The sequence below is a fragment of the Mus musculus genome, chromosome 8 (genome assembly GCF_000001635.26).
Source record: "Mus musculus strain C57BL/6J chromosome 8, GRCm38.p6 C57BL/6J".
Classification (NCBI taxonomy): domain Eukaryota; kingdom Metazoa; phylum Chordata; class Mammalia; order Rodentia; family Muridae; genus Mus; species Mus musculus.
The window spans coordinates 75,626,730-75,652,678 of record NC_000074.6 but is presented as its reverse complement, the minus strand read 5'-3'; the positions used below and the strand labels follow the sequence as shown (position 1 = coordinate 75,652,678).

The 25,949-nt window shown below is 39.2% G+C and overlaps 1 protein-coding gene across 3 annotated transcripts in view; it reads right to left on the bottom strand.

Moving 5' to 3' along the window:
• The window catches only part of Iqcm (IQ motif containing M), a 535,822-nt gene that overhangs the window by 331,830 nt on the left and 178,043 nt on the right, over positions 1–25,949 (bottom strand). For all 3 annotated transcript variants that reach the window (XM_030243772.1, NM_001164235.1, NM_027944.1), the window contains one exon: positions 22,886–22,965. In XM_030243772.1, coding sequence (XP_030099632.1) covers positions 22,886–22,965 — 80 coding nt within the window. The remainder of the gene's footprint in view (positions 1–22,885; positions 22,966–25,949) is intronic.

Genomic DNA, 25,949 nt, shown 5'->3' with positions numbered 1-25,949 from the left:
AGGCATTCAATGTCCTCTGCAAATACATATGATCACACAAGTATGCCTGTAAAACACACATGCGCGCGCGCACACACACACACACACACACACACACACACATGCACAGGCACATGCATGCAGGCACACATGCATACACACACGCACACACACACACTCACACAAGCATGTATGCACTACATACATGGCTGGGGAAATACTAAGTTGGGACAGTTGCTTTGGGAAAGTCCTGATTTCCTAATTAAATTATATCCGTGTTATAACCCAGAAATCTCACTTCCTGTTGTTCACCAGATAAAACAAAAACGTAAGACAAAACAATTTATAAAAAAGACAGTCACAGTGAAGTTCCTCTAGAGCTGTAAGGCGGAGAGACTGGAAAGGGACGGAGGAGCTTTCTGAGGTGCAGAGATGCCAAACCTTTCCATAGGGTGACTTGAGATCTGGGCAACTGAGCATACACAGAAAAGTTAAGTGTTCTACAGATATTAGTATCTTCACATAAGCACCACATGCTATTTATTTTATGCTGCCAAGTCGTCTGAGTCATGTCCTAAAAGGTTTAAAGCTTGTTAATCATAAGTACTCCTTTGGAATAAATAATTCACATAATAAATTAGAGCACTTAGAAATCTCAGCAGCCAAGTCAATTTTGTACGACTAAGCTCTTGGTTTGTTTTTCTTTCTTTTTTCGCCCCCTGGCAAACATGCTAGATTTCAAAGTTGAATTTTAAATGTGGTGTTTCATTCACAATTGATAAATAACTTCATCTGGTTGTCAAGTTCATAAAGAGAGATATTTGAAGGAGGGGTTTTCTAGCCTGTTTGATATTATAACATGGTTATCTTATTTTATTGGTTCCCGATCTTGCTTGTTTTGTTTGATACCAAGAAAGTATGAAGGAAAACATACAGTAAAAGTTTTTAAACAGCCTTTCCATGCACCCTTCAGAAAACACGTCTTCTCATCTCGCTCGGCGCTCTAAAGTTTAACTCTTACAGGTATGAATTATGACTAAATGCGCAAAATAAAGCAACTATTATTTTATTTAACCACTTAGTGTTTTCTCCACATCTATTTAATATTATTGGAAAAATAAATTTTAAAGTATCTCTGGGGTTACAATTACATAAAACCTTCATGTGCTTTTAACTATGTATACCTCAGAAACACCAGCAATTGTCAAGAGTGTGAACACTAATTCTTAAGGGCATGCTCTCGAGTTGAGTTGTCAGAAAACTATCATTCAGATACCACTGGAGAATAATGATTCAGAGGTTCTTTTCAAGACAGGGTTTCTCTGTGTAGCCCCGGCTGTCGTGGAACTCACTCTGTAGACCAGGCTGGCGAACTCAGAAATCCAACTGCCTCTGCCTCCCAAGTGCTGGGATTAAAGGTGTGCACCACCACGCCCAGCTCAATTCAGAGGTTCTTAAAGCCATGAAAAACAGGAAGTATTTTTTTAAGTCTATTTATTTTCCCTGTTTTGAAAACAGGAAATAAATTGTCTCGTGTTTTAAGCAACAATGAGAGCCTTTGTGTCAGCCACCTATACCTAAAAAGACTTCTTACCTAAGGGTCCAGTATCCAGACCTAAGCTGGACTCAGGTAGGTGATTTCCACCCTCCCTCCCCTCCACAGCCTCACACTCTGCAGGCTCCTCCCCAGCCCTGTAGCCAGCTGCCTGCAGGAGCCACTCCTTCCTTTCTTCCTCCCTCATTGCTGACTTTATTCCCCTGCCAAAATTTCTCTGTGAAGGAATTTAAGGCACAAACAAGAAAACCAGAAAAAGAACAGTTTAGCACACTGACATCCTTCTCATTTCCAGGCTTGGGTTTTCTAGTCTAATTCAGATAAACTTGAGAAATTTTATATGGCATACTTAGAATTTACAGTAGTAATGAATTATTAATCCCAATTTTTAAAACATATGCCAAAGAAACTACCTTGGATAAAAAAGAATTGTAAATCACCTCTGGACACTACTTCCTTTAAAAAGAAATAGTAAATTAAGGAAGAAGGCTTTCCTTGTTAATTTCTAAAACCAGGATCAGCTTTCCAACATGTACATTAACTAAACCAATTAATATTTTGCCTATGTGGTGATGAGTTTAAGTCCTCTATGTATATTCAAGAATATATTCAAGTATTCCAGAAAGAGAGCAGAGACACAGAAACTAGAAAATGACCACACAGAGAGACCCATTTTATAGAACTAATGGCACACATAATTAACATGATCTAATAAGTGGCACTTTGAAGAACATCCAGGCCTCATTAACCCTCCACGTCAGACTACCTTGGCCCCCTTCATTCTTTGAGCAAAAGAGTTGCAGTGTGTTTGCTAGCACGGACTCAGGACCTGATGCTTAGAGATTCATTCATGTATGAGAAACACTTTAAAGGAATAGCACATAAGTTCCCAGGGGGCACCATACAAACTGATAGAAATGAGAAATGTAAAATTCCCACTGATGTGTAACTGAATAGTTACTGAAATAGTTGAATAGTTGCTGTAAATTAATTCTAACTTACTTAAAAGCAATATGATGTTTTTATATCTTGCGAAGCAGTCAGAAACAGCACAAGTATTTTTACCCTTTAGTCAAAAAGAATCACTCTATAATGTCAACAGTTATTGCCCTCATCTATATAAACTACACACTCATTTCACAGGCTGTGAAGGAAAATTTGACAGCCCTTCAAAGATCAACCATCCAAAGACCATAGGGATCTCATTGGTTTAGAATACATTTGGAACACTAGAATACCGTTCCAGGATATTAAATTCAAAGAATGGCTGACTTTGGCTTACCTGTGAGCTAGGACACAATAATAAATAATTCTCCTCATATATAAAGATTGAGTCAAAAAATGTTTACTGGACATGATATTTGTATCACTGTTTGACATATGTACTAGACAGGAAAATTTTCATTGTTTTTTATTAGAAATATTAACCATAGTTATTAGTCAGCAGAATTCACATAAAACAGAGTTTATGTATAGTCTAAGGCAATAGTATCATTTGTCTCCAGACCAATGCTGAGCATCTTCATGATGTTTTTGTTCCAAATACTTTAAATCAAAACATTATTTACTGAAGCTACATTCAGTAATATACTTAATATTTTTCAAACATAAGAATAAAAACAAGGTGTGATTTTCTTCAAGGCAAACTATTGTAACCTGTACCCAAGACATGGATTTACTGTGTACAACTACTGCATATATTTCATATTTGTGAAATGTAGTTGAATACTGAATGTTTATTAGGTTCCAGCCATGAGCCAAATGTTTATTTTTTTTATTCTATTGGTTATTTTATTTATTTACATTTCAAATGCTATCCCTCCTTCCCAGTTAAACCTCCTATCCCCTCCCCTGCTCCCCTGCTTCTATGAGGGTGGTCCCCCACCTACCCAACTCCTTTTGGGTATTCTTCGTTTTTTTTTTTTTTTTTTTTTTTTGCTAATATCCACTTATCAGTGAATACATAGACCATGTATGTTCTTTTGTGACTGGGTTAACTCACTAAGGATATTATTTTCTAGTTCCATCCATTTGCCTGCAAATTTCATGAAGTCGTTGTTTTTAATAGCTGCGTAGAACTGAGGGGTAGGCACCAGAAAGTCCCAGATGCCAGGAAATCAAGAGGCTCCCAAAACCCAGCAAGGATGACATTAGCCAAAATACCCAACAAAGAGGAGAAAGAACCTATAGCAACTATATCCAATGGGTGGGCACAGGCTCCAGTTGAGGGATGGGGACACACACCTACCTCAAAAATATTAATCCAGAATTATTGCTGTCAAAAAGTAGATGCAAGGACAAAGAGTTGAACAGAGACTGAAGGAAAGGCCACCCAGAGACTGCCCCCACCTAGGGATCTATCCCATTTGCAGACACCAAACCTAGACCCTTTTAATGATGCCAAGAAGTACTTGCTGACAGGAGCCTGGTATAGCTGTCCGCTGAGAGGCTATGCCAGAGCCTGACCAATACAGATGCAGATGCATATAGCCAGCTATCGGACAAAGCGTGAGGACCCCAATGGAGGAGTTAGAGCCAAGTAGCCCAGGCTTTGAAAAGTACATAGTCCAATAGAGAAAACAAAAAAACAACAAAAAAAAGGAAGACTCTCACAACCATTCGTGGTGCCATACAGGATGTGGGAGGTTCACTTGTTCTGATTTCACGACAGCATGATAGATGAGAAGGAACATCAGAGCACAGTGAACTGCATTAAGAGAGCATTTGGGAAAGGTCTAGCCCTAACAGTGAATGTGAAGAGCTAGGGCATTGAGTCCCATATTCTCAGGACATCTGTATTCTCTTTTAGGATCTCTATGATAGAAGCAGAGTGTGTGGTCTAGCCGATGAGGTAGAAGATAATCTAGTTACTATAATTTGGCCAAGTAAAGGCCCATGTTTTAGTCTTGGTTCTTAGGGAGCTCTTGCTAGCCCTCTGGGAAGTGGTGAAACCTTTTAAGGACAAGGTTTCCCTGTCAATCACATTCCTATGCTGATGTGCCTCCTTTTCTACTTGCAAGCCTACAGTAATGGGTATATCCAACCAGTCACAAACTGAAATCTCCAAAATCTGTACCAAAAAAAAAAATCTTTTTCTCCTAACCACTGTGTCAGGAATTCCATTATAGTATTGGGGAACTCCCTGGCATGCAATTGAGGATCCAGAAGTTCTTCGCGCCATCCAGATGGCTAGCCAGGCAAGAAATGATGGGGAGTTGAGGGGTTCCTCAAGAAACCTGAAGGCTTATATAATGCTGTGTTGTTTTCCTAAAGTGTGAACTCGGAATAAATTTCTCTGGTGAACTGTGTTGGTTCTTTAAATCCTGCTTTTAAGATACAGAGTTTTCCCTGTTAATATATGTCCTGTCGTAACTATGCAGCTAGGATCAAAGCTGCCCCATCTCCTTTGCAGTAGCCTCTCCATTCGTGAGCACTTTAGATGATGCGTAATGACCATTCATTCCAGTTTGCCGAAAACAGCTCCGTGTGGATACTGAATGCTGTTTCTGAAGAAACTTCTAAGTCCATGGCCAGCTGGACCAGTGGGTTACCCTACAACTCCCTGCTCCCAAAGCCTCAATAGGAATAGGTGTCAGGGTTGCTTCATTACTGAAATGTGTCATTTTTAAAACCTATTATAAGGGGCCCAAAAAAGGATATGAAACTATATGCATAGCTGAGTTTTCAAAAAAGTAGGCCACTGAGTAGTAAAGACAAGCACCCCAAAATTCTCATTTTCCCTAGAACTTTGCTCCCTGCCAAACTAGCCATTTTTCTAAGTCATAAATATTTCTCTTTTTATAAGTTTTCAAACGGCACTAAACAAGAAAACTTTAGTTTTACATGTTTATTTGAGCCTGATCTACTAAAATAGCTTTGTGTTTTGCCTGTATTACTCAATATTATATTACCCAAACTGATCTATTATAGGCTATGCGCTTTTTGCTGTGGGCTTTCCACTTAGATGAATGTTTTTAGGTTATTATAGACTGTACTACTGTGAGCATTCTTTATTCATCCATCTGCATGTGTGCAATAAGTTCTTGGGGCTCTGCTACAGTAAGTATGGTCCATGGAGCAGTAGGAGCCTTGGCACTGGAATGCTAGATAGACCCTAACAAGACCTGAAGAGCCAGAAAAATCTGTCAAAAGAGGATTCATTTCTATACCAATTAAGACATCCTTAGTCTAAGCAATGAGATCTTTCATTGGCTCTAAAATATTCTCAGCACCATCTCTTTAGATTTGACTTGATCATATCAGTGGAGGGCTGTTTCCTGCCTTCTGGACTCTGTTCTCAGGCATGTTGGATCTTGTCATAGTTCTGGCTCTACAGTCTTACTCTTCCTATTCAATATTAAGGGCTGCATCTGAATCATTTTCCTAATCCTTATATTACTTTTCTCTCCTGACATGCTCCCAAATATGTCTTCTGACAATATAATCATTAGTTTCAAAGAAACCTGAGACAAATGGCTGAAATGCCTATTTAACATGACAAAGCAGACAGTGGCCACCAGGTTCTCTCGGAATCTTTCAGCATCTTTTGCAAGTACCTACTACAAGGTCCTGGCACTTCTTACCTCACCCCTTACCCTAAAACTCTCCAACCCTGAGCTTCCCTTCCCTTCCCTTCTTCCAACTTTTCCTGTAAGACCTAGCCATCTTGACTATGTGCTTTCTAAGTTGAAGCTTGGTTTCTTTGTTCCTTTTGGTTCTTGGTCCATTGGCATATTTTTTGGCTGTTTCTTGCAACACTTGCATTGTTTCCTTGTATGCTTAGTTTTTATCTACTCAATTGCCACCACTCTTTAAACATACTTTACATATCCCCTGTGGTTAAATAGAGTTTGCATTTCTGTTTTGACAGTAGCCTGGGGGCACTAACACTTAGAAAACACTTAAGCTATGTTAAAATTTGAAGTTTCCTGATCAAAGTAAGGTGGTTATAAGAGTCCATGAAAGACATCTCATGTGACCACAACTCCTTTCCTGTTTCTGTCGTCATTGATCCATTCAAACAAACAGCAAGCCATTCTTCAAAAATAAATTTAAGTATTAAATAATATCAACCTTACCAGGCCCTACCATTCAATTGCATTTTTAGGGGTGTTCCTCTCACTCATTCTTTTTTAGTGGTGCCAATGTGTTCCATTCCCTTGTTGGAAGAGATCTTCTAGCCCAAGTTGGAGTCTCTACTTCTTTTGCTCTCTCATTTGCCTGACCTCAAGCTCACCAGCAGCCCCTCCCCAACTTCTTCTAGCTACCCAACCTACTGGTTCTAACATGTCATCTCCTTTACCAGCCTCCCAGGTGGAACCCCCAAGCCTGGGACATCGAGAACCCCTCGGATGCTAAACACCACTCCCTCCTCCCCGCCCCGATACCCCTGCTGTTGTCATCCAATTACAGGACACTACCTGGTACATTACCTAAGCTTAGTACGTTCTTTCCCTCCAGAGCTTCAGAGGACATCAGAAGCAACCACATTGTCCCTAATTCCAGAAGAATGAGGCTGCACTCTGGCAGCTGTACTCTACCCTACTGGATTGGACATGGGTTTTTCCTCCTCCCCTTCCTGTTTGTTTCTACCCAAGGCAACTCTTACATATGGAGATTCAAAGTTTGAGAAATCTTTGCTTATGATAGTCTCTCCAAAATAGGGTCAGAGAATTACTGTATAGCCAAATTCCAGAAGCCAATCAGAATTCCCATCAACCCTATATCTACCATTATTTCTAAATATTATGACTTTTTTTGCTTCCTTTTTGACCAAAAGATTATTGTAAGAAATAGCCAGGCAGATATAGAGGCTGCCCATATTAGTCTTGCCAAATATATTTGTTGACAGCATAGACCAATCACCTCTTCAATCTACAACACAAGACCTTCTTCTTCTATATTCAGGACCCATGAAATCCCAGGTGAAATATGAACATGTTGGTAAACTCTACCATACCAACAAATCTAAGCTCCCAGTAAGCACAGTTCATTTCTAGAGAAGATATGTCTGATGGTAAAAATAAGAAAAGTAACCAAACACTCCTCCAAGGTCATCACTTCTTTGACATCCCTTCTCCTAAAGAACATTAACTTATCATTTCATTTTTTGCTCTAGATACTGAAATTGGCCTATCAGCTCATTAATGTCACCAAATCTGGCTGTTTTGGAGATTTCTGGCTGTGTGTGCCCTAGGGATCCAGGTTTCAAATGCCACTTAGACCTTCTCCAATGAACATGACAAATAGCCTTGCTTCACCTTTTACCAACTGCCCTGACCCTAGTATTGCCACAAACCCCCTACCTTTTTGATATAACCATTTTTGGCATGGCAGTCTGTTTTAAGGCATCAAGGACATGTTCTGTAAGAACCATTAAGTTCCCTACACTGCAACAAAACCATAACTCTTGATACTCTTGATATTTGGAGAGCTCATGCCAGGAGCAGACCCAATATAGGTCTGCCAATATCCCATGTCCCAAGAAGCATGGGAGGGGATCATTCCCCATATCCAGAAACTGTTGGCCTTGGGAGCCCTTAGGCCATGCCAGTTAGCCTGGAATACCCAATTATTGCCTGTAAAGAAGCAAAAGTCCAATGACTACCACCCCATCCAGGATCTACGGGAAGTTAACCGCAGTGTAATGGACATACACCCAACAGTACCTAACCCTTATACCCTATTGAGCTCTCTAACTCCAGATTGGAAATGATATTCTGTTCTGGACCTAAAGTTAAATAGATAGTAAGATCGATAGCTCATGCAGTGAGACAATCTAAAGTGACTTTCAGAAACATGCAACATACTATCAAAAACATAGTGTCAAGCTGCAAAGCTCGCCAATTAACCAACACTTACAACATTGCCAAACATCCAGGCTCTTGTCTGTGAGGTAAGAAACCCAGGGACTACTAGGAAGTTGATTTTACAAAAATCAAACCAGAAAAATATAGCTACAAGTATTTATTGGTGTTCGTGGATACCTTCTCTGATGGACAGAAGCTTTTCCAACAAAGACTGAAACTGCTAAGAAGTTGCTGGAAGATATCCTACCCAGGTATGGATTCCCTCACATGATAGGGTTAGACAGTGGGCCAGCATTTGTGTCCAAGGTAAACCAGGGTGTAACAAGCTTTATTGGGGCAAATTAGAAATTACATTGTGCATACTGACCCCAAAGTTCAGGTCAGGTAGAAACGATGAATCAGACATTAAAAGAGACCTTGACCAAATTAGCAATGGAAACTGGCGGGGACTGGGTAACACTCCTTTCCTTTGCCCTATATTGTGTGAGGGACTCACCTTATCAGTTGGGACTAACCCCCTTTGAAATCATGTATGGTATCTCCACTCCTATCACACCTAACCTTCAGTCAGAAGCTATTGCAGAATTAGAAGATGATGAATTAATAACTAAGGTCAGAGCAACTCAATGGGCTCATGAGCAGGTTTGGCCTAAACTGTGTGCCCTCTATGAAGCAGGCTCAGTTCTGGAACCACACAAGTTTCGACCTGGAGATTGGTTCTATGTGAGGAGATTTCTCCAAAGTGTTGGAACCCCAGTGGAAAGGACCCTACGTCATTTTGCTGACCACACCAACAACTGTTAAAGTGGATGGAATCACTGCCTGGATACTCTGCACTCACGTGAGACCAGATAACCTCCTCTCTCCAGAAGATTGCCTGACTTCACAGCCTCTGCTGGAATACAGAGTACAAAGGGGCACCAATCCTTTGAAGCTAAAATTAACCCATTCTTAAACTTGCTGTTTTTACTAGATGTGTGTACTGATGCCCCCAGCCCATGCCTCCATTCAGAGACCAGAATTCCACACCAGCCTTATGACTTGACGTGGACAATCGAGAATCCTGAAACTAGTTAAGGTAGCTATAGGGCCAAACCAGATTTTGACAACCCTAAACCTGTACAAGGAGGCCCTGCAAGGGGGAAACCTGCACTAACACCAGTCCTCAGCCTGGCTGCTACCATTTTCCCCATCACTCCCCCACCCCAGGGGTCCCCAGCTCCAGAATCTTTCCTGAACTTCACAGAGCTGGTAGGCCCACTCTGGTCGATGATGTTAAACACCTTCCAAATTCTGAATGGCTCCCAGTCAGAGCTAACCACTTCTTGCTGGTTATGCTATAATACTAGATCCCCTTTTTATGAAGGTGTCAGATTCATATCCGGATATGATGAATCCAAGAAGGACACTGTATGCAAGTGGTCCCAGGAAGGCCCAGTCTTAACCCTACAGACCATATCAGGACAGGGCACCTGCCTAGGGAAAGTTCCCTTGTCACATTGCTACCTCTGCAATCAACCAAGCCATACTGTTCATTCCAAATGGGTTATCCCTCCCAAACAAGCATGGCGGGCTTCTTTGATGGGTCTGGCCCCATGTGTGCATGGGCCCTTAATTCCCCTATCACAAAGAAGTTCTGTATTCTAGTCCAGTTAGTACCATGCATAACCTATTATTCAGAAGTAGTACTGAAAAGCCTAATAGGGCATGTTGGGGAGGATCTCATGAGGCAGAAGAGGGAACCTAGTTCCCTAACTTAAGCTGTAATTTGGAGCCAGGACTAGATGGAGTAGGTACTGGAATAGCCGCACTGACATTGCAAGAAAAGAATTACAACAGCTTGAAGGCAAACATAGATGAGGACATCCAACGTCTGGAAAAAAAATCCATCTCGCACCTAGACTCTCTAACTGAGATGGTGCTGCAGAATAGATAAGGGTTAGACTTAGTGTTCCTACAACAGGGAGGATTATGTGCTGCTCTGCATGAAGAATGCTGTTTCTATGTCAATCATTCTGGGGTTATTAGAAAATCATTAGCTAAAGTCAGAGAAAGCATAGATAGGGGCCAAAGGGAACAGGAAGATGACAAAAGTTGGTATCATTCACCCTTCCATACTTCTCCCTAGCTGACAACCCTTATTTCCACAATCACGGGACACATGATTATTATCTTACTGTTACTCACTTTTGGGCCACACATAATTAATAAGTTTTAGTAGTATCTAAAGCAGAGATTGGGGACCATTCAGCTGATAGTGATGAGATCCCAATAACCAGCCAGCACAGATGATCTGTCAGTAGAGAGTCCATGATTAGCTTCTGAAGTAACTAGCAGAGGGGAGAATGAAGTGAGCAGGCAGCTTGCCTCTGCACTTTTCTCACAGAAGTTCCCCTTGCCCCCTGCTCCTTCGTGCAGCAAGCAGGAGGCTTCCTTCCCCTCCCTGGCCATTCAGAGAGGATCAGGTCTGGAGCCAGACAATTTCCATAAAGACACCCCCTAATAAATCCCCTGCCCCCAGGAGCCACAGACACCATCTTGAGAATAGACAAATGGCAACCTCCCTTGCCTCCGAGCTACTGAGGCTGGCACTCTCACCTATAAATGACTAAGCACTTCCCAGGTACAGCTGTTGCCTGTCCTTGGGAAAGAAGTGAAAACCAAACATCCTTGGGGAGATTAAGGTCCCACATTTGGGTCACAGGCAGCTGTGGCTAGTTGTAAAAACACACTAGTTCCTGATAGCACCATAAAGTTACTCCCCAGATCAGAAGAGCCCCCCCCCCTCAATCCTTCCTTGCTACCTGAACAACAGATAAGGTGTTTGAAAAATGACTGGCCTTGTCACCTTCCCCATCATCCTAAAACCCAAAGAATCCCTGAGTATGCTGTATAAAAATGCCAAGCCTTCTAAGCTAGGGGTCTTGTCCTGTGCAGTGGGAAGGTTTGCAATACAAGTCTGACTGGAATTAATAAAAAGATTCTTGTTTCTTTGCAACAGGCTCAACGGTTCTTAGAGTTCTCCTGGGGGTTCCACGTAATGGCAGACACAACAATACATGGAGAAGAGCCCCTACCAATGGACTCATGGACTCATTGGGAATTGGTTCTAATTCTTTGAATTAATCCTGCCCCCAAAATTGAGAATCTGCATGTGCAACTTTTTGATTAATCAATAAAGAGCCAACAGCCAATGGTTGGGTAGGTAGACCAAGGTGGGACTTTGAGATTTGTGTGGGAGACAGGAAGGAGACAGAGTTCACCATTATGGGGAAAAAGAAAGACCAGACCTAGAGGCCCACCAACATGTGAGAATCAGGGAACATGGCCACACAGGCCATTTGCCCAATTGTGTTTGGGGTAGCAGAGATGAAAAATAGATTTTAAAAGATGTTAACTCAGGAGTATCAGAGGGAAGTGTTTGCTAACAGCAGGAAGGATTAGAAACACCCAACCATTAAGATAGTCAAGACATTAAAATTAACTGGCATGTGTATGTGTCTTTCATTTGTGAATCCAGATAGCTGCAACTCATCAGGAGCACAAAGTGGTAGCTAAATTCGAGGCTACAGATGGCCCCAATGTGGTAGGTAAGAAGTCACTATTTAACAGTTAATTAGAGATTCCAAAATGGAATACACATACACCATGAGATAAATTTAGGAGGAGGAAAAAAAATGGTTTCTTGGCAAGCCTAGCCAAGTCACAGGGTTCCTCTGCAAGCCAAGAAACTAGAACAAAGGAACACAGCCACCTGCAGGGATTTATCCTGGGGCACTTTTAAAAGAATTTTCACCACCTCAGAGAGCCTTAGCTGAGATGCTGGGAGCACCTGCTGTGCAAAGAGACAGGATGACTGCTCTGAGGCAGAGAGCCATGTGGAAGACATTGCCTGCTTCCTACAAGCAAATAATCAAACCATGAGGATGAATAAAATTTGATTTAATTGTTTTAATGGTAGAAAAGAGTATAATGGTAATTGTTTAAGTGTTAAAGAAATTCAATCCTTTGATCTCAAATGTAGGAAATAAAGGCAAGAAGGGAGAATTTAGGGAGATTGAATGAAAAAATGCTTTAAAGAAACTTAAAAGAGTCTTGCCAGGGCAAATACTCAGGATCTTTGAAAATGATCTTTATAGGATTTCTGGGATTGCTTTTGCCTGGTATGACAAAATAGAGCTTGGAAATAGGCTTATAAAGTAATAGTATATACATGTATAAATAACTGAGGCTAGGGATCTTTAAAACTTAGTTTAAAAAGCAGGAGATAGGGAACCTATATCAGGAAGTAGAAACTTAGGCCGTGATAATTATATAAAAAGAAAGGGACATACTACCTATGTACCCACAGAGATATTAATCTCCATATAAGGGAGGATTTAAGTTTACATAGATGTATAAATAATTGAGGCTTTTCATCTTAAATTGTATGGCATAAGCAGGGGATAATGAAGAAACAGTCTCAAAAGATAATATTTTTAGATTGTTTTAAGAGCTTTGAATTGTTTTAATTATCAAAATACGTGTAATTATAAGTTTGGTGGTTATATTAAAATTCCTCTGGGAGAGAGGTAAAGCTATATCTTTAGTGATTTGCAGTTACTGGACCAAGAACATGTTATTTTTGGGAGAGAGTCTCTGTATTTGTGTTGACAGGAAAGGAAAAAAGGCTCTGGACCCTTTCCAGAGTGATATGGATCAGATATGACAGGGTTAGACCCCCTGAAGATCTTGGCAACAGAAAAGTAAAATTTGAGAAAATCAAACAGGATAAGTAACTTGATCTGCTGATTCCTGGACATGGGAACAGCACAGTAACTAGTTTACACATAAAAATGCCGCTAGCCAAAACTTTGGCTAAAATTAGAAAATGTATCTTGTTGGTCATGGAATCCTTAAGATTCTTCATGCCCTCCTTCATAGGACATGAACGAACATTTATCCCAATTTGTTATTGATCAAAGTAACTTATACAAAGGACAGCTGTCTTTCACTTGCTCAAAAAAGGAGCAAAATTTTGATCCTTAACTGATCTGTGCACCTTGCACAATCCACAGGAATATCTTAATAGTACTAAAATTTTTGGTGTGAGATTCATATATTGCAGAATGTACAGCTCTGACAAGATTCGTCCTTGAGATGCTGAAATGGCTTTCTCCTCCAGCACCTTACTTCCTGCTGCTGTACAGAGACATGCTTCCAGAACAGCTTCAGGGATCGCTGCTGGTTTTTGATGGACTCAGTGCATCCAGCCTTTCAGACAGACCCAGTCAAAACTTCAGTCAAGCCTTGAGTCTTCTAAGCATACAGAGACTGGATAACAGATGCTAAAGCTAGCTTTCTTAAGTCTAACCCATTTTTCTTATTTTCCTACCTCTCTCTGCCCCTTTAAAGAATGTCTTGTCGCCCCTATTCAGCAAGAGGAAGCCAAGTCCTTGGGTTTGGGTGTCTGGTTATGATTATTTTACAAATCACAGATAGGTTAACATTTTAAGGGATAATTTGGAAATGGTCATAATTTTGAACAGGGATGAAATAGGTAGGATGGATTACTAATTTTATTCTTGAACAAAACATTATGTAGCTATAATTTTACATTGATAGAAATCTTTGTAATTGACACAAAATTAAAGTTATAAATTTTTACAGTGGTGTAGTGGTGAGTTTTTGCTTCACCTCTTTGTGCTCATGGTCGGCCATGTTTCCAGCCACCTGCCCAGGGAATCTTTGGATCCATGGATGAAACACACACACATATACACACACACACTAGCTTATTTTTAAATGCTTTGTATACCTCAAAGGCTGGACACCTAAACCCTCCTCTGCTATCCCAGACCCAATCAGGGGAGTGGCCAGTGGGTACCCACCTAAAATCTCACATGGCTGATAGGCTTTATCTCTGGACACTCACTCCTGCATCCCATCCTCCTATCCTGAGTCATTATGATTCTCTTGTTCCTCTCTGCATCCTACCTATACAACAGTAGATGTCCTGCCCAATGACCAGCCATTTTCCACTGGCATCTTTATTTGTAGACCAAAAGCCAACTGGGCACAAGAACCTTCAGCATCTGGACATGCAACTTCAAAACATTAGCACAAATCTCCAACACACTGGTACAGAGTTTATATATTGATATAAAATTAAGGTTTTCAGTGGTGTAAATCTGTATATTGATACAAATTTTGAAATTAATATTGCTACTCTTAGATAGGCATTATGCCTATGCAACTCATTTAAGAAAACAAGGCTTTGACCCAGTCCTTGAAATAGCTGCTATTACAAACTGTTTAGGATGATTAATTAACACAAGTTAAGGGCCAGCTAGTAAACTCATGGTTATGCTAAGTTCTGATTTAATTATAATAAAGTATTTTAATTTACTCAAATAGAAATGTCTAGGAGTAGTTAAGGTTTAACAGTTCAGATATAATTTATATAGATAGTCTTCAAAAACATAAGAAATTCACAGAATATGACATTTAATGTTACTACATTATTAAGGATCATTTGAAAATAAACATGTCTACTTCTGACAGCTTTTCCATTCTCCTTCAAAGAAGAAATTGAGCATCATACCTTCCACATATAGTTGCTCTGATAATGGTAGAGTAGCCATTAGACAAAAATTTTGCTCTTCATCTGCAGAAAAAATACTGTCCAAAGAGGACAAGCAGATGTGGGATAGTTGACTGCTAAGCTCTGCACAAACAGGGTAAACTAGTCTTTCATATCCCTGCTTCATTTCAAGGCATGCCAACATGTGAGAATCAGAGAACATAGCCACACAGGCCACTTCCCCAATGGTGTTTGGAGTAGCAGAGTTAAATTATAGACTTTAAAAGATGTTAATTCAGGGGTACCAAAGGGGAGTGTTTGCTTGCAGTGGGAAGGATTAGAAACATCTGGCCTTTAAGATAGTCAAGGTATATTAAAATTAACTGGCATGCATAAGTGTGTCTTTCATTCAGGAATCCAGACAGCTCTAGGGTATACATGAGAGACCTATTGGGAGTACAAAGTGGTAGCTAAGTTTGCTGATAGAGACTCAATAGATGCCCAGCATAACAAAAGGGCAATTCAAATCTCCCCTACTCCCCCTGGCTGTTGCAGGAATAATTGTGGGTGTTGCCATCAGAACAGCAGGATTGGCTACCTCCCTAACCTTGTACTATCAGTTCTTTCCCCAGTTTATCCAAATTCTCCAACAGGTGGCCCAAACCATACTCTTTGTTCAAGGACAGATCAATTCCCTGGCAGCATTGGAATTTCAAAAGCAATGAGGACTAGACCTTCTTACAGCTGAAGAGGGTGGTCTTTGTCTTTTTTTCCAAGAAGAATGTTGCTTCTATTACAACAAGTATAGTAAAGAACAAGATCCAACAACTCCAAACAGACCTCCAAAAAACATAAAGAACTCAATGCCTCTGATTCCTGGGCCTTTCAAAACCCCATTTGGAATGGATATTACCCTTCATGACCCTTCTCATTTTTCTGCTTTTATTATTTGTACCCTTCTTCATCACCCTCTTCTCCACATTCTTCCAATGACAAAAAAAAAAAAATTCAAATCAAATCAATAATCAGTTCATCTTACAGGATTACCAACCACTGGCCATGGAGAAGCCTGATGCCAACAGCTACCAAATGTGTCCTCATGGTGATGATGAACTGCACCCCAAAAATGGCAATGCCCTTGGACAGCAAAAAGAAGTTTAAGAGAGCTGATGCCCATATCCCTGCCTCAACTTTGCTCCCATTTTAGTTCTGCTTCTTATAAGAAAAAAAGAGGAATATTGGCAGTCAGGCACCCCTATGGCCAACCCTAGAAACTTGACAACAATGGGACCCTCAGGCACCTCTATGGTGATTCCCAGGGGACCCAGCAAACAGAGGACACATCATCACTGCTGCCAGAGGCAACACATTTCCATTGTTGCCTCTGTCTCATATCCTCCTGTGCATGAGCCACAGCCCCACAAAAAGCTGTACTTTTCCTCCTTCCTTCCCTTTTTCCCTGAGGCAGCCTCTGTGCTCCCTTACACATTCCCTTTTAATAAACCTCCCACATGAGACCTGTTGCACAGTGTGACTTTTGTAGGATTTTTCTGCTTAGTTCTGTAGGGGGCTAAGGTCCTGTTTCCCAATTAGTTCTTGATCTTTCAGTAAAGAAGTCATGGCTAATTGCTGGGCAGAAGATACAGACAGGACTTCCAAGTCCCTGGAGATAGGCAGAGAGACACAAGGAAGGGGAACATAGTTCACCATGCTTTGGAGAGAGAAGAACTAAGAGTCATGTGAAATCAAAACAGACTGCCCACATAGGCCACTCCTATAGGCAGGTGGTCAGGGGAGTTTAGCAACTGAAGTTTAGGGTAGGTGGGAGAAGTGGAGATAAGAAATTGATAAAGGCACATTTTTCCAGGCAGGAGATAATAGCACCCAGAAATTGTGCCAAGTAGGCAAGTTGAAAGTAAACAACTGTGTATCTGTGTCTTTTATCCAAGGATTCAAGGGAAGGTGGGAGGAGACCTATCTTAGAAGAAAGACCAGTAGCACAAAACTACACACAACATATTTACATCAGTTCCCACCATTCTCTGGAGAAAAGATCACATTAATTCTACTTTGCTTCTAACCCCTATAATTTTTAAATGTTGTATCTAAGAAACTATTTCAAATAATAAACATCTGAAACTCATTCTTAATATTATTAATATTTATTGACCAGTCTCCCTTGCATTTCCAGAAATTAGACTACATGCAATTAGCTGAGCCTTCTTGGTACTCCTTTCTGTGACAGGTATAAAATGAGCAGGAAGCTCCTTAATCAAGATGCAGCTGTTACTGTCCTGGTCTGAGCCACACCATACACCTCACAAGTCTCTGGAATGCTTACTGGGCTTTTTATCTCACAGCACTCTTCTCTTGAGGCAGGAACATGTTTGATTGTTTAGAATTCACATTAAGAATATTTTCTCACATTCTCACAGAGAAGAGAAGACAAACTCTCTTTTCAGATAATAAAACTCTTACTTTTCTAAAGTACTTATTAAGGAAAGTAGTGGAGAATCACACCAGAAAAGCATTTTTAAATTAAACTATTACATGTTAAAAGAGCAACACAAACTAATTTCTAAATCAGCATAAAAGCTCCTATCTCAAAGCTCCATAACACAAAATAACCATATTGGTATTTGTGAGACTAACTAAAAAAAGTTCACTGAAAAAATTTTGCAAAGAAATGAGAAATATTTAATAGTACAAAGACCAAATTTTATATATATATGCTTCCTATTTGTTCACAATGTTGTATGTTCTACAAAACACTCAACCAACACTCAACCCCTCCTATTCTGAATCACATTGCTACCCTTTTTATATACTAATTTTATAATAATAAAAAAGCAAAACTGTCATTAATATATATCAGACACTCTGAATATGTGTAAATTGGTATAGTAAACTGAAATAAATCTGGAAATAAAACTAGAGGCTTGCTAGATCTGAGGTAAAATTCAGCAGTAGAGCATGGTCAGTAGAGCAGTAGTGACACATAGTCAAGCCCTCAGGTTTTATCTCTAGCACCTTGTATACATACACACAGTCACACATGCTAAACACAGACTGAACCTTGTTATGAGGCTTAGGCAGGACACAACATTAACGATTTTAAGCACATATGAAATATTTAAAAAGTTGGGACAGACCACGCAGACAATCTGATTATGTGCATGTATCTCATGTGACAAAAATTATACCCTTATTATATTAAAAATAAATGTATGTGCTGTAAACATCTACCCTTTAGTTGATATTTTGAGAAGTCATAGAAAAATAATAAAACATTTAAAATATATTAAATTTCACTTTTTCAGCTATCTTAGTGCATTATAACAATTAAAATTATACCAATGAGTGAAAATAAGAAGGCATTTGATGGTTGCAGTAAAATTCTGGAGATGGGTAGTCATAGAATTGACAAGGCTACAGCAATGATTGAACACATTCAGGAAAGCTTTATATATATCTCAATCTTCTTGTAGTTTTATTGTAGATCCCCATATAAAATTAAATATATCAAGAATGGTTGTTTTTGTCAATCTTATACTTCTAAAATGAGTAGAGAATTTCTAGTTCCTGTCCTTCTTTTTGTTGCCTTTATACCCTATAGGAAGGTTGGGACAAAGAATATGACTTCTTCTTTCTGATACTGACCATTCTAGAAGGGCATGGAGAAAGGGTCGGTGAGGGATACCTTTCAGCACATAGGGGGAAGTGGAGGGGGATTGTTGTAAGCATTGGAAGAAAATGAAGTGTGTGTTTTCTGCAATTAATTAAATAATATGACAATTAACAACAGGAAACATTTAAATTTGTGTTACTACATAATTTTAAAAGATGAAAAAAGTTCTATACCCCATTTTTAATTGTGTTGTTTGGATTTTTGGTGATTAACTTCTTGAGTTCTTTATATATTTTGGATATTAGCCCTCTATCGGATGTGGGGTTAGTGAAGATTTTTTCCAAATCTATAAGTTGCCGATTTGTCTTATTGACTATGTCCTTTGCCTTACAGAAGTTTTCCAGTTTTATGAGGTCCCATTTATCAATTCTTGATCTTAGAGCATGAGCCATTGGAGTTCTGCTTAGGAAATTTCCCCCTGTGCCAATGAGTTCAAGGCTCTTTCCCACTTTCTCTTCTATTAGATTCAGTGTATCTGGTTTTATGTTGAGGATCTTGATCCACTTGGACTTGATCTTTGTACAGGGTGACAAATATGGGTCTATTTTCATTCTTCTACATACAGACAGCCAGTTAGACCAGCACCATTTATTGAAGATGCTTTCTTTTTTCCATTGTATATTTTTGGCGCCTTTGTCAAAAATCAAGTGAAGGTAAGTGTGTGGTTTTATTTGTGGGCCTTCAAGAAATTAATCGTAAAAAAAAAAAAAAAAAAAAAAAATACAAAAAACAACCCAATCAAAAAAATGAGGTATAGAACTAAACCGAGAATTTACAACTGAGAAATCTTGAATGGCTGAGAAGCACCTAAAGAAATGTTCAAAGTCCTTAGTGATCAGAGAAATGCAAATCAGAACAACTCTGAGATTCTACCTTACACCAGTCAGAATGGATAAGATCAAAACCTCAGGTGACAACACATGTTGGAGAGGATGCGGCAAACAAAGAACACTCCTCCATTGCTGGTGGGATTGCAAACTGGTACAACCACTCTGGAAATCAATCTGGAGGTTCCTCAGAAAGTCAGAAATAGATCTACCTGAAGACCCAGCTATACCACTCTTGGGAATATACCTAAAATATGGCCTACCATGCCACGGGGGCATGTATTCCACTATGTTCATAGTGGCCTTATTTGTGATAGCCAGAAGCTAGAAACAACCCAGATGTCCCCTCGACAAAAGAATGGATACAGAAAATGTGGTGCATTTACACAATGGAATACTACTCAGCTATTATGAATGAGGACATCCTAACTTTTGCAGGCAAATGGATGGAACGAGAAAATATCATCCTGAGTGATGTAACTAAGACACAAAAGGACATGCATGGTATGTACTCACTAATAAGTGGATATTAGCAAAAAAAAAAAAAAAAAAGTACAGAATACACAAGATACAGTACACAGAATTCAAAAGGCTCAACAAGCTGAAGTGTCCAAATGAGAATGCCTCAGTCCTACTTGGGAGAGAGAAGAAAGCAATCATAAATGGGGAGGGAGTGAGGGACTTGGGAGGCAAAGTGGATGGGGACAGGGGAACCTGATCTGGTATTAGGTGAGGTAAAAGGACTGAGGGCCAGCAGAAAGAATGTAAACAGGCAACCTCAGGAAATAGGAGGTTGGGGGGACCCCCCAGAGTGAACCAGTGACCTGGGAGATGAGAGACTCACAGGACTCACATGGAGGGACCTTTGATGAAATGCTGGACAGTAGGGAGAGGGAACTTATAGAGCCTACTTCCAGCAGGAGGGCAGGACATCAAGTGAGGAGTGGGGCTGCCATCCCACAATCATATCTCTGACCCATAATTTTTTTCTGTCTGGAGGAATTACAGAGATGGAAATGGAGAGGAACCTGAAGAAAAGAAGGTCCAGTAGCAAGCCCAAAGTGGGATCCAGGTCAAGGGGAGGTCCCAAGGCCTGACACTTACTGAGGCTATGGAGTGCTCACAAAAAGGGCTCTATCATTACCACCCTCTGAAAGACCCAAAACGCAGTTGAAAAAGTCAGATGCAGATATTTGCACCCAACCAATGGACAGAAGCAGATGACCCCTGTTGCTGAATTAGGGAAGGCTGAAAGAATTTGAGGAGAAGGGTGATCCTATAGGAGGACCAGCAGTCTTAATTAATCTGGACCCTCGAGATCTTTCAAATACTGGAACACCAAACAGACAGCATACACCAGCTGATATGAGGCCCCCAACACACATACAGTAGAGGACTTCTGGGTCTGTGTTCATTCAGAGATGATGCACCTAACCCTCAAGAGACTGGAGGCCCCAGGGAGTTTAGAGGTCAGATGGGGTTGGAGGGTGGAGGCATCCACGTAGAGACAGGGTGGTGTGGGGAGGAAGTGTGGGATATGGAACAGTTCGAGGGTGGAAGGGGAGGGGCATGGAATGGAATATGGAGTGTAAAAAAATAAATAAGTAGAATTGAATGAAATAAAAAAGAATGGAAAAAGAAAAATCTTAAGGAAGTAAAACAAGCTGGTAATCATGGCTCTGAGAAAGCAGAGCATAAATAGGAAACATGGTTTCCTCTGAACATTACTTAGTAAGGCTCTATGTATGAATCATAACAATGAAATATATAAACTTGATATTTATCTGAATGTAATATAAACATGTAATAAGAAAAGCACTGACTATTTGAAATTATCTTTGCTGCTAATTCATGTAGTATTCTTTGAGATTTCCTAAGTCTAATACTTTATTGACTGTCCTAACAAAAATGCCATTCATCTTATTGGGAAAAGATTTCACTATATGGATAAGACAATCATGCCATAGATATTCATATCTAGAAAACCACACATATGCACCTTACAAACAAAAAATTGTATCAACTCATTCATCCATTTATTCACCCAACGTTCATTAATTTTTATTACATGGTGGGTGCTGTGAATGGGACAGAGAGTCTTTTGCTGACATGAAGCTGTCATTCCTTTACTAGATGTTTTAGATAATTTACAAGAATATTTTTTCATTGGAGCAACTTTTAGCAGATCTTAACAATATTACCTAGGTGGCTGAAAGTCTGGTCTTTCCATTTAATTTCATAATGATATGTAGTTGGGAGAAAGACGTTATTTTAATGATATCATCAACCTTTGGAAATTCTGAATAAATCTAAAGGTCACAGAATTAGTACAACTTAAGTGTTTGCCTCAGTTTTGTTATTAGGAGATTTCAGTATAATTATTTGTATTAAAAACAATTACATTCATTAAACCCTATATTTTATGTCAAGATTTCCCAGAATTTAATTTTGTATGTAGATGCTAAATCCTAAGTAATTTTTTATTTATTTTGAAAAGTACACATAGAAAAGTGAGTGTGTGGAGAGGTGACAACTTGTATGAGTCAGTTTTTCCTTCTGCTGTGTGGTTTCCAGGGCTAAGTCTTGGATCATCACACTTGACAGCAGTTCTTTCAACAGCTAAGCCATTGTACTAACCTAGTCTAGAATATTCCAAATCCCACTAAGACTCGAGTATTATTTTGTTATCCTGAGGCCTCAAATTATCTGATTAAAGTCTCAAAAAAAGTTATATATGGGGTAATATAAAAGTCAAAATGTTACACATTTAATAGTTTGAGTAGTTACTGTGTAGATATATAGAAGTGTACTTCATAGGAATGAAGTTTGGAAATGGCCTCCTACACGATCCTTGAAAATTTGTATCATAATCCAAACAAAGGATGATAAGATTGAAGTGAGATAATATTTTTTGTTCAATCCTTAACATTTCAAGGGTGAGTTAGCTTTGCAAATGTAAAAATTCTTTCTAAAACCCAAGTTCTATAGAAGAGTTTTTTTCCTTAATAATATCCTGAAGCTTAAGAACATGAGTGACAAAGTACAAAGAAGAAAAACTACACATAGTTTCCTTAAGTCAATACTGCTACTAAGTCTTCAAAATAGTCTCTAAGTTCCAAACTTTCTGATTGTGCTTAAGGGACTTTAAAGTGTCATGTGCAGCTTCATTTGAAGAAATTTTATATATTAAAAAAAAAACCAGCAACTTAAAAAATTATTACGGAAAACTCGTTTTTAATCCTAAGAACTTCTCTTCATAATTTATATTCTATATTCATAAAGATCCAACTTCTCAGATTTACATAAAGTAACAAAAATTAGTTCTTACTAGTCGTCCCCGAAATCTCTTTTCTCTTTTGACACAGTGTTTTAGATGAAATAATAAGTGACTTTGTTCAATACCAACTCTTTGGTTTCTATACTGAAAATCACTACTGCTCCCAGCTTTTGTCCCGTGAAACTCACCAAGTTCCTTCAGAAGTCCCAGAGAAGAGGCCAGATTATGCAAAGGCAAGCTCATGTGGGAATGGAAGGGTTCCAACATTCTGTTTTCAAAACATAAGAGATATAACTTGAGTCATTCTGTGCCCCTTGTTTGGTAGCACAAGCCCCCACACCTCATATCACAGGATTAAATGTCAGTCTCAGGTACTCCTGACAACAGAACTAGAGCTGTGGCATCCTCAGTGCCCTGCATAGTAAACATTATTAAAAGAATAATATTAAACTTTGCTGGTTGTGAGTGTGGGTAAACAGCAGGAATATCTCCTTTCTGAGCAAGCTCTGCCTAACAGAAGTCAGGAAAATAAGCATTATGTCTATTTTTTTATTGTTTCCTAAGAGATTCTTAAATCATGCTTTTCTAATACCCCTTGTAAAGATTTAAACAGATCTGTCTGTAGGATCTAAAGCCAAGGACAACGTAGACAGTTTAGAAAATGTAAATAACCAAAAGAAAAGAAACATCTCTAATCCCATCAATTCAGTATTTTGCTAATCATTGAAAACTTATGCCTAGTCGGCCATCATTGGGAAGAGAGGCCCCTTGGTCTTGCAAACTTTATATGCCCCAGTACAGGGGAAAACCAGGACCAAGAAGTGGGAGTGAGTGGGTAGGGGAGCCGGGCGGGGCGGGGGGGTGGGGGATAGGGGACTTTTGAGATAGTATTTGAAATGTAAATGAAGAAAATATCCAATAAAAAGAAAAAAGAAAACAGTTTCTCATAGACTAGGTATTATTTATGTCTTCTGTATGTCCTAATTTATTTTGCCCAACAAACAATTGCAACTATTAATTTACAAATGTTATACATGGAGGAAATAATATGCATAGGGGTTATTAGGTCAGATTATCCCAACTAGAAATAGGTGGAGCCATAATTTGAGTCAGACTTAATTAATTATACTACACTGTTTTATTCTAACTTCATTTGACATGGTTAGCTGGATAATATATTCCATACCATTTTAATGTTTATGTGCATATAATATAAATGAACTTTCTAAGTAGTTTTGCACTTAATATTATATTATGGACATCTTCATTAACATAATAGATGCTTATTGTTATATTGGACCATTACTTAATGTTGTACTGTATGGATTGAATATACTAATGATTTATCAGTCTTCTAATAGATGTTTAGGGTGCTCACACTATTTTGCCATTTTTAAAAAAAAGGCTCAGAAACCTTTGGGCATTCTCAATTGTACACCAGTCCAATGACCTGTTTGGTATAAATGCCTAGACATGGAATTGTTGCCTAGGTGTTATGTAAGTATTACAGAGGTATTAGTATTTAAGATGTTTTTCTGAGTGGAAAAAAACAACATGTATGGGGAAAGAGACTATGACAATCTTGGTCAGAGCTTGCTATTAGTTATGATGTAGGCACTAAATAAAGAGTAAATAAGTTACAAGATTAACTCATCTCATCTTTCTGTTATTCATATGACATATCCAAGGATCTGCTCAAGGACTAGGGTAATTCCATTTGAAATTTTAGAATTCATCTATAACCTACTAAATTTGAGTTAAACTCATGTATTGGTCAGTTTACTTTCTATTATGTAGACCATGGCTAAGTATTTAATCTTTCAATTAGAAAAAAAATGATATTTTTTTCAACAATCTTCTATAATGAAAAATTGAAACAAAAATCATCTATTTTAGCAAAAAGAATTGAAAAGCATTAAGTAATAATGCAGAGGTGTTTCAACCAAGTGAAAGGCATGCCAATAACCGTAGCACTTTTGAGGATCGTTGAAGAACAAAAGCACAAGGAATTCTAATAGGCACTTCACCATGGTCGTCAATAAGAGCTGCTCAGAAGACCTAAGCTTAGATTGTCAAGTACAGCCTAAGAATCTCAGCGGTGACAAAGCAGAGGTCAAAGTTTAGGCTCAGTTGCCTGGATTCCAAGAGTGTATAGGCAGAGACATAGGTGACATGCTTTCAAATGCACTGGCTGTCGCTGAAGCAGCAAAGGTCAGCACTTGTGAGTAGGTCAGTGCAGCTTTGTCAAGGTTAGAACGTAACATTTAGAATGCATCCACGCCCACCATCACCATCCTAAGACCAGGATGCTTTTTGAATGATAATCTTTCATTTAATATTTGAAGATAAAGTAAGGACTGTCATGTTCTTAAGCTAAAACATGAAAATGAGGAAAGAACCCTCTTTGTTTGCTCTCTGCGGGACAAAAATAGAAAACTGTAGATGAATTAAAGCATCACCTGTTCACAAAATTCTTTGATATTGTTTTATTTTTTAGCCATTCTTTCTTTTCTTCAGTAAATGTTTTTATAATCTACGTAAAACTGCTATTTGTCATCTTAACCTTATGTGCTTTCTAAGTCATCTTGAAAGGAAATATAGGAGAGGGGAAAAAACCTCCCCATAAGCCTCTATGTTACCTGGACAGAACCAACCCTGAAATCTAGTCTGAAAACCTGTTAGCCATCCTCTACCTGTCCACCGGGCTGATTTCATTCTTTTCTTTCTGCTACCTACAGCATCTCTGGTAAGCTTTCTCTGCATTATATGAACAGCCAGAGTTCAACAAAAAACTCAACCTGATATCGTCTTTTAAAAAAAAATCTGCCGAAATACAGGTTTACAAAAAACCTGAATCAGCGTATCCTAAAGCACTTGCTTGTCTGTCTGTCTGTCTGCCTGTCTGTCCGCATTCCCATCACACAGCAGCATTAACTGCTGAGGTAGGAACAACCTACCAGCATGAGTTCTGGCTTTGTGTGCCCCGGGCTGTAATTGGAGTACATGTTCCTGCTCTTACTTTCAAATAGTGTTGGTCTTCGTCATTAAACAGGACATGTTTTCATTTAAAAATGGGAATTAGGGGGTATTAGGAGACCTTTATCTTCTACCAGTTGTAGAAGAAACAATTCCCTGAGAAACAGTTAACCCTACTGAGAAAGGCACCATAATGAAAAACATTATTCTTTCTCAGGTTTATCACTGACGAGTGCTCATTTGTCCCTAAATCACTGTTAATGTTCCTCGGATCGC